This window comes from Schistocerca piceifrons, chromosome 11, assembly GCF_021461385.2.
Source record: "Schistocerca piceifrons isolate TAMUIC-IGC-003096 chromosome 11, iqSchPice1.1, whole genome shotgun sequence".
NCBI lineage: Eukaryota > Metazoa > Arthropoda > Insecta > Orthoptera > Acrididae > Schistocerca > Schistocerca piceifrons.
Genome location: NC_060148.1, coordinates 169,191,927 through 169,206,614, shown reverse-complemented (window position 1 = coordinate 169,206,614; position 14,688 = coordinate 169,191,927). Strand labels below are relative to the sequence as shown.

The 14,688-nt window shown below is 42.6% G+C and overlaps 1 protein-coding gene across 5 annotated transcripts in view; it reads right to left on the bottom strand.

Annotated features, from left to right (window-relative positions):
• LOC124720049 overlaps positions 1–14,688 on the bottom strand; it is a 158,032-nt gene that overhangs the window by 83,738 nt on the left and 59,606 nt on the right. For all 5 annotated transcript variants that reach the window (XM_047245307.1, XM_047245310.1, XM_047245311.1 and 2 more), the window contains 2 exons: positions 7,548–7,625; positions 617–694 (listed from right to left, as the gene is read on the bottom strand). In XM_047245307.1, coding sequence (XP_047101263.1) covers positions 617–694; positions 7,548–7,625 — 156 coding nt within the window. The remainder of the gene's footprint in view (positions 1–616; positions 695–7,547; positions 7,626–14,688) is intronic.

Sequence of the window (14,688 nt, the reverse complement as noted above, 5' to 3'; positions counted from 1 at the left end):
CCAAAGGTGGAAATAAACATTTTATTGGAAAAAGTGAAAAGATTATGTCATCTGAAGAAGTTATATGTGATATATCCATTTTTTCTAATTTTAAATTTGTATGTCATCTGTATATACACTCTCCAAACCACTGCACAGTAATAGGGAGAGGGTACTTCCCAGCGTACAGTGTATTAGGATTTCTTCCTGTTTGAACTTCATATAGAGTGCGTGACAAATGACATCTCAAATTGCTTCACGTTCTCTGCGATTAGTCTAAACTCGCCTTCGTGGTCTCATCAATGGGACTGATACTTTGGGGGACTAGCATATTCTGAGATTTATACTTTGTATCGGTTCCCGAAATGCTGCGAGCGAGCTTTTGTGGGACATTTGGCACCTACCTTCAAAGCATCTTCCTTTTGGGTACTTCCACACTCTCTGTAGTGCTCTTCTGTGGATCAAAATAATCTCGGCTTGAGCCTAACAAACCACACACTAAAGTGCAATAAAAGATCACAATAAAAGATCAGTATCCGGTCCTGTTGGGTGCTCTAGAACTGTACCTTGAAAACAGAAATAAAATGGACAAGGAGGAAAATGAATAAAGTGACTGGGAATATGAGGACTTCCGTACCTGTGGAGGGTCCAGCTCTCCAGGTTGCACATCATCGTCACACGGTTTCTCTTTCTGCATCGTAACACACTCGGGTTCCTGTGACATAAAGTGCTACATTAAAAAATCGTCAACAAATTATATTATTTGCTCTGTAAGCAACATAGCAAGTAATAAACACCGGGAATGATAAAGACAAGCTCTCACATGTAAACAAGAATTCCAATTGCACAGTAGCTAACATCATCGAAGTTTTGTACAAATGATGTTTTACTGTCACCACATTGATAAATTATCAGTGAGGAAACTCATTTAACACACTTAGGACCAAAGACAGAGGGAAAACCTTTCACAGAATTATTTCATCCAGGGCCTTCAATCACTAATAGTGAGAAGCTAAACCTTCCAAAATATCTTCTTCCAAATGGCATCAGAGGAGTTAATTTGTTTCCTAGGAATGGAACAAGATGTCCAAACATTATGCAATGTATTTCAAATGGTGGCATTCAGATTGATCATCAACACAGGTTACTAGGGAAGGGTTTGTTTTTGGCACTGACACCACAAGAAAGACAGTGATGATGTCTGCTAACATCTGAAGACAGCTTATTCTTGCCACACTCATTTGCGTTACATTTTACACGAGGACTTGGATATCTTTTTTTCCTATTAGAGTTCTTCCACAGAAAAGGCCAAATATCTGAAACCTAAAAATGGTTTACGTTTTACATTACCTGGAAAATGAAAAAGCCTATGCTGTGAAGAACTTTGGAAAGAAATGAAAACATTTTCATTAAAGAGAGAGAGAGAGAGAGAGAGAGAGAGAGAGAGAGAGAGAGAGAGAGAGCTTTCATTAACACTGAAAAAGTTGGCTCTATTAAGGACATTAGGGGAGAAAAAACTACAGCAGATAAAGTAAAATGTTGTTATGTACCAATTTCTAAATCATGTTTGCTCCAGCTCTGTTACACAGTGAAATACCCCTAGCACAATTTGTGGCTTCTGTGCCATGTTTACCCTAGGGTAAAATGTCATACAGGTGTAGTGCCCTCTGACATCGAAATACTGACTCGAAACCTGGAAGGAGGACTATATTTTCACCGCCAACTGACGTCATTCGACAAAGTGTCCAAATGCGTCACATCCCGACGGACTTTTCCGATTTCAAACATCCCGGGGCACGGTTAAAACATTTCTCTGCATCGCGTATCAATAAAACCGACTGTTGTGGACAAAGGAGAACTGAAAGAATTTCCTAGGAATATGGCTGAATTGACTGAAAATGCTGTGCCAACTATCTTTCCACAGACACCATTCTCCTGTTCAAAATCCAACTTACATCATTTCCTAATTCACTACCAAAATTGTGATTTGTCACAGTGATAATACTCCTGATACACAGTCCAGTGACAGTAACGTGTTCACCGACTATATTCGATGCTGACATGCAATAACCACTCTCAGATGACAGGAGGCAACCCTAGTGCGGAAGGCAAATAAAGCATGTCAGGGACGGGGGGGGCGGTGACTGGAAATAGTGCATTCCTCGTCGTAATGTGAAAACAGAGTGATTTGTCTCCAGTCCAAAAGGCACCGTCACTGGTTTTTGGGCCAATGTGAAAGCATTTCTGAAACAGCTAAGTCTGTAAACTGTTTGTGTGTCGCCACGGTAAAAGTGTACTGCGCACGGGAAAATAGTGCTGCCCAAACACATTGCCGTGGCAACTGTGTTCCTCCGAGGGCCGCAGACGGTAGGGGCGAACGGCAGCGGCAGAGACGTCTACAGGCGAAGTTACGTCCGAATGTTGAGCAACTGACCGTCCAGCTGAACCGAGGCACTACTGACAGTGTCGCCCCGACAACCGTTCAGTGAACGTCGCAGGGCACGGGCCTCCGCGGCAGGTGCCCGATTTGTGCGCCGTGCCAACTGCCGTCCATCCGTGACGGAGGCCGGAATTCGCGAGTCAGTATCACAAATGGACGTGTACCACTGGCGCACACAGCGTAAAACGTCTTAAAGTGAAGGATCAGAGCAGAGGAGGGAGCTTTACAGTCTGGGGAATGTTTTCGTGGCATACCTCAGTGATCTCGTCACTCCGGAAGCGAGTACGCACCTATCCTCGGGGACCGAGTCCACCCCTAGGTGCCGCAGCTTTTCCCTCGGCACGACGTCATCTACTGGCAGGGCAGTGTGACGTGTTCGCAGCTCGCAGCGTACGTGTGTGGGTCGAGGAGCACCGGGACGAGTTTACCGTAACCCACGGCTACCAAACTCCCCAAGATTTAACACCAGTCTTTAATCTGCAGGACCACCTCGATCGGTCTTTTTGCGCCGCGGATCTTCGATCGAGAAATCTAGTGCGGCTGGCCACTGCACCAGAGTCGGCGTCGCTTCACATCCGTGTCGGTGCCTTCGGAACCTCGCCGACTATCTTCCCGCACGTATCGTAGCAGTCCCCACTACGAAAGGCGATTATTCGTGCTTTTGACAGTGTAGCCTATCCCCCGTGTTATTCAATATGTACACTGAACAACCAGTAAAGGAAACCAAAGGAAAATTTGGAGTAGGAATTGAAGTACAGGAAGAAAAAATCAAAACTTTGCAGTTTGCTTATGACACTGTAATCCTCTCGTAGATAGCAAACGACTTGGCACAGCAGTTGAACAGAATGGACAGTGTCATGAAAGGAGGATATAAGATGATGATCAACAAAAGCAAAATGATAATGAAATGTAATCAAATTAAATCGAGTGATGCTGAGGGAATTAGATTAGGAAATGAGACACTTAAAGTAGTAAAGGAGTTTTGCTATTTAGTCAACAAAATTACCGACGACGGATGAAGTAGAGAGGATATAAAATGTAGCCTGCCGACGGCAAGAAAAGCTTTTCTAAAGAAGATGCATTGTCTGGTACCGAGCGCCGCGGGTTTCGAATCCGCGCCGGACGGCACGGAACTCGACGACCGCTAGAGGTCTCTGCAGCAGTCGCGCCGTACACCGTGGCTGCGCGCGATCCCGGCCCCGAGTCTAACGTGAGGACGCCACTGTGGAGCACGCGGTCCCGGCAGCCGGTAGCGACGTACCCTGTTGGGTATGAAGTCGCCCGCCTCTCACTCGGCGAAGCAGTCCGGTATTCGCATCGAGTCTTTCGGTATTTCGCTTACAGACATCGTGTTTACGTCACGTGTGCCACTGTCGATCTCGGTGTCCAGCTCGGTCGTCCATCCTCGCGCCCGTCCTCCCATTCCCGTTCGTCCGTCTCGTCTGTTCGCGGGCCGCTCCCGTCCGGTCCCGCTGCGTTTTCGTTAGCGGCAACCCCGTGACCGTTCCTTTCACTGTTACGACACATTTGGTAACACTGAATTTAGATTTAAGTGTCAGAAGTGTTTTCTTCAGTTATTTGCCCGGAGTGTAACCACATACGGAAGTGAAAAATGGACGGTAAACAGTTTAGATAAAAAGAGAATAGAAGGTTGCGAAATGTGACGCTACACAAGAATGGCGAAGATTAGATGGGTCAATCGTGCAACTAATGGGGAAGTACTGAATAGGGTAGGCGAGAATTTTGTGACACAACTTGACCAAAAGAAGGGATCGGGATATGGCACGACACGTTCTGAGACGTCAAGGGATTGGAGGGAAGTGTGGGAAGGGAAAAATCATAGAGGGAGACGAAGAGACGAATACAGTAAGCCGATTCAGAAGGACGTACGTTGCTGTAGTAATTTGGAGATGAAGACGCTCACACAGGACAGAGTAGTAAGGAGAACTGCATCAAAACAGTCTTCTGACTGAAGATAACAACAACAAGAGTTAAAAATTATCGATAATATTGATCGACCTAATGATTTTGCTAAATAAGAACAAACTGCAAGAAAAGAGAATAAGGAGCAAACACGATCATACGATCGTACGGCCAGAGATGCATTACGAGGAAAGTACGCCCACTCGAATGTGGGGGTGTAAAATCTTTGAAAATGAACGTTTCAACGATTGGAAGGACACACGAGAAACATCAGGCAAACGGGGACATTGTGTGTGTACCGGTGTTCTAGTGGTACGACAGTGTGCGGCGACCGCCTCGTGTGACTGGGCACCCTTCCACGACAGACCCGTCTGCACTGCCTCCCCTGCTGGAGTATGCAGTACAGAGGGCAATTCGGCTCCTACACTGCAGTTCTCCAGTTCACTGCCTTCTCGAGTGTGGAGCTAAAACGGCGACAAGTGGTAAATCTCGGTCCTAATCCCGGTCTGCTGTTAAACCTGGGACGAAATAACAACAATACTGATAAGGGTAGATTGCTATTAACCACAAAGAGGTGACACTGAGCAGCAGACAGGTATATTTAAAAGTAGGCTAAACTATGAAATCGAGTCTTTCTTCCGTTAGTGCCTGGAGACGACAGTAGCCTCGTGTGTGTGAGTGAGTAGTGCTCCTATGTGTTTGTTTAGACACACGAAAAAAGATTTCAAGTGGAGAAAGAAGGATAGGAAGAAAAATGAAAGCAAATGAAGAAGTTGGTATTATGTTAAAAGTTGTGTGATGAAGGACTGACATTAAAAAATTACGTTTAAATCAATTATCTGAATAAAAATGACGATCAAAGTCATTTTGACAAAAATTTAAAAATAAATAAACTTACGGCACCTGACAAGTTTCGAATGTATAACTTCCTGCATGCGAAGCTGTTATCCTGTCCATTATACAACACAACCACACCACACAATGAGACTATTTTAGGGCTACCGAGTGTCGCGCAAAATATCGAATTTTTTTTCTTCAATTACTCGCAAACGAGGGCCCTGGTGGTAAATGGCTGCAGTGTATGATACCTGGGGATCTTAACCTACATCAAACGTACAGATAGTTTCAAAAAGTTGATTGCACTGCTAGAGACCTCTCCTTGTCAGACTACACTTACGGGCCTCTTACCCATCGTGTGTAAGTGTTACTCAGAGTTCCCACGAGCAGTCACGAGTCCCATCACAGGTTTACTCTGTCTCCATTCCGGTTCAGAATTATACAACTTCTGTTTGAAACACAGCTTCGGCATCGGTAGCGTGCCACGTTTTTGGACCGTACTCCAATATTCTACATACTGCCTCCTAGTACAATATTCTACATGCTGCCTCCTGATCTAGCTAAATAGTTCCGATTTTAAAATTGCCTTAGTGATGCTTAGGACATAGACTTGGCCAGTCTATGAGGGTGGTTTGATAAGCACGGTAAAAGAAGAATAAATGTTTGTTTTGTAAACAACTCACCTTACACCTACACACAGTCTCCTTTGAGGGGTATACACTCGTTCCAGCAATCCTCTGGCTTTTTCATCCCATCGAAAAAATTGGTTCCGTCAAACTCTGTAAAACACTTGTTAACTGCATTTATCACTTCCTCATTTTATGAAAATTTCTTCCTACAAAGTCAAAGTTCCAAGTTACAGAACACGAAGAAGTTAAACCTTGGTCTTTTTTCAGCCAACATAAGTTTCAAACAATCTAACAATGAGATACAATAGGATCCAGTTACAGTTCTACTTTTTCCAGGTAAACTATGAGGATCATTCATTTGGAATCCGAAAAAGCAGTTGCCGTCACCATACCGGCTGACGAAACGGTCTCTGCTTTCTTCGGTGCACTTTCACCGACCTTTGTCCATTGTTCTGACCGATGTTTTGACTCTGGTTTCAACGACAGCCACAAACCGGCATAAAAAGTCTTGCGGATTGAGATTCGACATCACCAGACATTGTGCCAAATCGCTGAGTCTGATTCACTTTCTGTCTACGGTATGCGCGCACCTCGCATACAGCTTCTTCACAGATAACCCTCCGTGCAGGATATTGTGCACTTGCTCAGTTGAGATGCCCACGGTCTCAGCACACACTCAATGTTTTTCAGCTGTCTCGCATTACCACTATTGTGGATTTTACGAACGGTTTCTTTTGCAGTGACCTCAATCTGATAGCCGGAGTGCACTCCGTCTTCGGTTCTTGTCCGATCCTGTTTAAATTTGTTAATCCGAATGTGAAAGATCTTCAACGACTGTGCAGAGTCCGAGTGAACTTTATCCAATTCTGTATTGAATTGTGAGGCAGTCCAATGCTTTGAATGAAAATTTTAATAACACCACAAAACTCTGTTTCCTGCACTTTCGATCAGAGTCGACACACTGATCGATTTGAACAGATCGGGCCAACTAATCACAAAGGCACATCAAAAATGTAAAATTCTTTCACGAAAATTTACCGGGCTTACGAAACCACCCAAGTATTAGTTTGTCATTGCCAGTAATTCTGGAATGAAACTAACCCTCACTGTCCTCCAAGCATTAGCTGTACTAATGAACAAAACAAGCTATATCCCATACCAAATATTTGATGAATGAATGTTTAATAAATAAACTAATTAATGATGCTTCTGCTCACAGACATACAAACTTGCCACTAAGCACTTCTACAAAGTGAAGTCACATGCATCTACCACTGTCCTTCACCAGACACGACAATACGAACGGTGCACTGGTCGACACACAGATTTTATTCTCAGCAGTCACGTGGTAGTTACGTTACTGATCGAGGTGGGCGATTACGATCTTCAATATCTTACCACGATACTCTGTGTACGGCGCTCGTCCCTGTTCGTTCTTCAGCATTACACTTTAATAAGGTATGCCATTTTACGTATTTCACTTTATTGGTGATTACATTTAGAGGCCTATGTTTATACAGTTTCAATTTTCTAGTCTCGTCTATAAAAAATGCCTGGCACCAGACATTGAGACACCAAGAAAAGGAATGTGTGCTTTAAAAACTCTCACATTAAATAAAAACTTGTATGCATCACTCTTAGAACTTCTGAAGGTTCCTTTGGTACAGGAAAGCAATTAAAAGAAGAGTAGGACGTACAAGTACCGGTGTGGAAACAAGACTATCGTGCAGTCGCCTTACCTTGGACATCAGGTCACCGACGAGCTCGTCTCCGCAGTCGTAAAATTCGGGCGACTTCATCGTGTCACTCCAGGTGACCTGCAGACAAAACAAACACACCCTGTAGCACAATGCTTTTAACGACGACAGCTGCTTAACTACTATGCACGACACAAAATTCCACTACATTATTTAACAATATACACATAAAGAAGTACAGTAGGGTCATTCCGTGCCAAGTGGAGCACGGGTCCCCGCTCGACCACCTCTGAATCCGATGAAACTTCTCAGGAATGTTCCCCTATGTCTCTGACAGATACGTACAAACTTTCAGCTCGATAACTCCTCCGGTTCCATTTCTACAGCCTATCGTAGTGAGATATACGAAGCCTACGCCTTCTACACGTGTGACGAAGTGCCGACTTCGGATAACTTCTGTGAAAATATTTGAGAAGGAAAGTTGCTACTCACCATATAGGGGAAATGCTGAGTTGCGATAGGCGCAACATGAAGATTCACACAATTATAGCTTTCGGCCTTTAAGGCCTATGTCAGCAATAGACATACATACACACACGCGCACTTGTGTGTGTGTGTGTGTGTGTGTGTGTGTGTGTGTGTGTGTGTGTGCGTGTGTCTATTGCTGACAAAGGCCTTAAAGGCCGAAAGCTATAATTGTGTGAATCTTCTTGTTGCGTCTATCGCAACTCAGCATTTCCCCTATATGGTGAGTAGCAACTTTCCTTCTCAAATATTGTTACATTCCATGCTGGATTTTACATTGTTTAACTTCTGTGAAAGGTACTTTTTTAACTTACAAGTCCCTGCTTTTGTACATTTAAACAAATTTCAGGGCGAGGAAAGCCGTTACCGAACCCTCGGGCCACAGATGTGTGGCTCCGAGTGCAGTCGGAGACGGCACGCTGACACGAGTTGACCGTGTACGAGCGTAAAAAACCCTCATTTGAGCACAGTCCAGCAGCGTCTACAGGGACGAGAGGGCCACGCCGGAGGACCGACTGGACACGGGGCGGCACGCGGCTTCTACGAGCCCGGGCTTCCACCGCCGTACCTCGCATTAGTCCCGAGTCCTCCTCTCGGGACTCTGTACTTCTCCATCGACGGTCTGCCTCCCGGCCCACTGTGGCGGTTCCGGAGGGCAGTGGAACGGGACCCGGGCAATACGGTGGCCCGCCCTCCCGTGACGGAGCGGACGCCCGGGTGTCGTACTCCGTTCCTAGACCTGTGAGTATAGTACCTTCTACGCAATGTCTTGCATAGCTTTAATTTGCAAACGGATAGGATTCAAAAGTTTCAGACTAGTATTCTAATCGTAAGCCAATAACTATCCACTTTCTTTTAAAACCGACTGCAGGGAAGAAAACAAAAATGACACGTAGATGAGTACACAATTTTTCTTTAAAATTATATATAAGGGAAAAGTAACAATATTATGAAAAGGAAAGTTGCTACACGCCTTATAGCAGAGATGCTGAGTTACAGATAGGCACGGCAAAAAGACTGTCACAAATTGTCTTTTTGTTGGGCCTATCTACGACTCGGCATCTCTGCTATACGGTGATGAACAACTTTTGTTTTTGTAATACTGTTACATTCCATTCTCAATTTTCCATTGTTATATAAGGGAAAAGAATATGCAGGATGTACGCAAAGTCCAGGAACACTTTCAATTATTTATTGCTCCAGAACAAAACATTGTACAGATACATATTGAAAAGAAACTCTGAAAGTCGTTTTTACAATCATTCGATACGCGAACCACGAGTGACCCGGCCGATGTCAATACGGTAACTGAATTCTTGCCGTACCCGTCCCAGCACGGCATCGTCGACTGTGGCAGTCGCTTCCCGAACTGTCTCCCGGAGCTCTTCCACATCACGTGCTAGAGGCGGCACACGCATCAGATCTTTAATGTGTCCCCACAAAAAAAGTCACACGGAGCGAGATCTGCAGCACGGCCGATCCGTCGATGCTGCAGCTCTGTGTTCAGGTACCCACAAACTTCGAGACAAAAATGGGGTGGAGCCCCATCCTGCTGAAAGATGAAGGGAGAGTCCGATTGTATTTCAGGTATCAGCCATTGCTGTAACATTTCCAAGTAGAAATATCCAGTGACAGTGCTCTCAGCGAAGAAGTTTTTGACGTGGCGAGGCACAAAAAACATTTACCTCTGGGGAATCACGCTCGAATTCAACGCATTCGTGTGGATGCTTTGTATCCCAGATTCGACAATTATACCTGTTCACTTTCCCATTAGTGTGAAAAGTGATTTCGTTGCTAAAAATTAAGAGATCAACAATGCCATCACTATCCTCATTCAATTGTTGCAACTGCGAACAAAACTCAAAATGCTTGTCTTTGTCATCATCACTGAGCTTCTGCACTAGCTCCAATTTGAATGGTTTCACTGACAGCTTCTGTCGCAGGACTTTGCACACTGTCATTGGAACCATTTCGAGTTCACGGGATGCACGACGCACCGATTTCTTTGGACTCCTTACGAATCTCTCTCGTACGTGCTCCACATTCACTTCACTCACACTGGGACGTCCACATCTCTTTGCCAGGCACAAGCGACCCTACATAACAAATTTGTTGTGCCAGTGGTAAATGACCTTCCTTATTGGTGACTTCTTACCGTACTTCGTTCTAAACATCCGTTGAACAGTTGTAGCACACTCGTTTTTGTCAAACTCCAACACACAGAAAGCTCGCTCCGCACCTGAACTCGCCATGTTTGCGACCACTGCTGACTGTCGGCAAATTACCAAACTATGCTGTGGCGGTATATATGAAGAAACTATCAGGGATTCTCTTCAAAACGACATATGTATGACATCTGTAAAATGTTTGGTTCTTGTGCAATAAATAATTGAAAGTGTTCCCGGACTTTATGTACACTCTGTATATGGGAACAACACTTTGTCTAATGGTTTTAATGCCCTGTAATTGCAACTAAAACTTGCTACAAGAAAGAAAATGAAACTGCACATAATTTTCTTTCTTGCAGCTGATTTTAACAGAAAACCTGTACAATGTGGGTTAAAAATTATATAGCCTATGTCCATCTAAATGTTTACATGAATACAATGTAAAAATTTGAAGTTAATTGGTCAAAACCTGTTAAGAAATTTGCTAACAACCTTTACCATTTTTATATTTGTTTATTAAAGTATAGCGTAAAAATCTGAAAATAACTAGTCAAGAACTCTTGGAGACCTTTTTATATGTTGTATATACATTTAGTTACAATGCGAATTTATAAAAATTTAGCCTATGTCCATCCAAATATTATTAGACTATTGTGCAAAAATTGTGAAATAAAGAATTTGAGAACTTTTCAAGATTTTTATTAAAAATACTTCCCCGTGATATGGTATATATATTTATATACCATATATTTTAAAGAAATATATGGTCGATGTCCAACTGAACATTTAGTAAGTATCTCAAATAAATCGTTGAATAATTTTTCAAGATATTGCTAACAATGTTTCCTCTTTATATCTTTTGCTTGTGCCTTTTTCCCACAGTGACGCAGGGTCAGCATGGTTAATCGGATTTGGCAAGGTTAATTTGAGGGGTGGCCGGATGCTCTGCCTGCCACCAGATGTTTCCCCTTTTTTAATATATATATATATATATATATATATATATATATATATATATATATATATATATATATACCCCTCAAATTAACCTTGCCAAATCCGATTAACCATGCTGACCCTGCGTCACTGCGGGAAAAAGGCACAAGCAAAAGATATAAAGAGGAAACATTGTTAGCAATATCTTGAAAAATTATTCAACGATTTATTTGAGATACTTACTAAATGTTCAGTTGGACATCGACCATATATTTCTTTAAAATATATGGTATATAAATATATATACCATATAAATATACCATATAAATATACCATATAAATATATATACCATATCACGGGGAAGTATTTTTAATAAAAATCTTGAAAAGTTCTCAAATTCTATATATATATATATATATATATATATATATATAAATACAAAGATGAGGTGACTTACCGAACAAAAACGCTGGCAGGTCGATAGACCACAAACAAACACAAACATACACACAAAATTCAAGCTTTCGCAACAAATTGTTGCCTCATCAGGAAAGAGGGAAGGAGAGGGGAAGACGAAAGGATATATATATATATATATATATATATATATATATATATATATATATATATATATAGAGACAGAAAATTATTTGGGCAAAAATTCATGACTGGGTAGTTGGTCAAGCTGAAAAACCAAAGAAAACTGGAACCACATGGTCTGATGAAAGGAAAAGAGCTCATTCCGAGAGAATGAAAACAATTTGGGCAGAGAGAAAGTCTAAAAGAAAATAACTGAATGCCCCGTGATTGTACTTCGCGTGGTCCAGTAGGGCCCAAAAGTGAATAATAATAATAATAATACAAAGATGATGTGACTTACCAAATGAAAGTGCTGGCAGATCGACCATATCATTAATTTTAACCATATATATATATATATAAAAACAAAGATGAGGTGACTTACCGAACAAAAGCGCTGGCAGGTCGATAGACACACAAACAAACACAAACACACACACAAAATTCAAGCTTTCGCAACAAACTGTTGCCTCATCAGGAAAGAGGGAAGGAGAGGGGAAGACGAAAGGAAGTGGGGTTCCCCTCTCCTTCCCTCTTTCCTGATGAGGCAACAGTTTGTTGCGAAAGCTTGAATTTTGTGTGTGTGTTTGTGTTTGTTTGTGTGTCTATCGACCTGCCAGCGCTTTTGTTCGGTAAGTCACCTCATCTTTGTTTTTATATATAATTTTTCCCACGTGGAATGTTTCCTTCCATTATATATATATATATATATATATATATATATATATATATATATATATATATATATATTTTCCACGTAGGAAAAATATATCTAAAAACAAAGATGATGTGACTTACCAAATGAAAGTGCTGCCAGGTCGACACACACACAAACAAACACAAACATACACACAAAATTCAAGCTTTCGCAACAAACTGTTGCCTCATCAGGAAAGAGGGAAGGAGAGGGAAAGACGAAAGGATGTGGGTTTTAAGGGAGGGGGTAAGGAGTCATTCCAATCCCGGGAGCGGAAAGACTTACCTTAGGGGGAAAAAAGGACGGGTATACACGCGCACACACACACACACATATCCATCCACACATATACAGACACAAGCAGACATATTTTAAATATGTCCTGATGAGGCAACAGTTTGTTGCGAAAGCTTGAATTTTGTGTGTATGTTTGTGTTTGTTTGTGTGTCTGTCGACCTGCCAGAACTTTCATTTCGTAAGTCACACAAGATGATGTGACTTACCAAATGAAAGTGCTGGCAGGTCGGAGCCAGAGGGTAGGATGGTGGTTTGGGGATTTCATAGGGATGAACTAACAGGTTACGAAGGTTAGGTGGACAGCGGAAAGACACTCTTGGTGAAATGAGATCCATCCTTCATGAAATCCTCCCTATGTTTGTGCAAACATTTATTACACTATCCTGTAAAAATTGAAGTAAACCAATAAAGAACTTATCGAGATTCTTGCAACAATGTTAAATGACAACTTGTCTTTATGTATTACTAAACATTATTGATGATAACAGTCCGCAGCTCGTGGTCTCGCAGTAGCGTTCTCGCTTCCTGAGCACAGGGTCCCGGGTTCGATTCCTGGCAGGGTCAAAGATTTTCACCTGCCTTGAGATGACTGGGTGTTTGTGTTGTCCTCATCACTCGACGCTGGTCACAGGAACAGCATTTGGCCACCCCACCAACTAATCCCACCAAATCCATTGATAACACAGTAGACCCCACAAGTCGGGATAAGAGAGAGAGAGAGAGAGTATACATTATAACACTGCTGCTACAAGCCACGTAATTAACAAAACATTTTTTCAATTCCTGAATCTGGATAATCAGATAGGTTGCAGAAGCAGTGACTAATGACGGGGATTCCCAATTTCTCGTTTTATGCTAGATGGCAGGTTAATGAGTACCCCTACTGCCACAATACTGAGCGATGGACAAGAAGTCAAAGTCAACATGAAAATTGTTGTTGTGTCTCGCATTACCACTGTATATCGTAGCTCATAGATACGGAGAAGGAAAGACGAAAGGATGTGGGTTTTAAGGGAGAGGGTAAGGAGTCATTCCAATCCCGGGAGCGGAAAGACTTACCTTAGGGGGAAAAAAGGACAGGTATACACTCGCACACACACACATATCCCCGGATATGAATCGTTCAATTCAAATTTTGTTACCTGTTTTTTGTGACCGTTGTGGCTTTGGATGTCTCTCGAACTTCTGCTCCACCTGTTATTGCATTGAAATTTATAATTGCTGCACCACATTTCTACAAAATAACTTGCAAAATTCCAGCTGAGTTAACAGCACATGTATTCACAAAACATACTTTATCCAGACTACATCCATAACTTCTCAGTTCAGTTCAATATACCAAATCGGAATGAATAACGAATATCACTTTAATGTTTATAGTGAACTAACTTATTTTGTTCACATACGTACGCCACAGGTGGCAACTGGTGGCCCACAGGCCGGATTCGGCCCGCAATCGCTTTCGATACTGCTCGCAGAAGAAACTCGTGGGATAAAGTGAGGCACTCACACTGTACTCTGCCCAGCACGCAGTTTCGCATATTTCCGCTGTCGCCTCAGGTTGGCGGCTCGTAATACAGACCGGTGAAAATTTGCTTACTCTACCGTCGGTGGATTTAAACGTTAAAGGAAGACACGTGACCAGTCTGACCGTGAAGTTATGTCCCGTGTGGGAACACCTCACTACGTCAGAGGGGTACAGGGAGAGTATTTTTGCCTCTGGATCAGTGCTGACAGTGCACTTACACACTTACTGCCTACTCTGTGCCACGTACTACTATATCACATACAACGAAAGGGGGTGACGACGACACGGAAATTATCGAGTACTCACAAAATGTGCCGGTTTGAACAATGGAAACAGGGGCCTTAACCTGGTGAACAAACTAGTTATCTTTGTTCCCAGTGGCATCAATTTTACTGTTTTTTGGGGGAACGTAAAGTGAATGTATTTTCAAAAATGTGTGTATTGAGGCATAA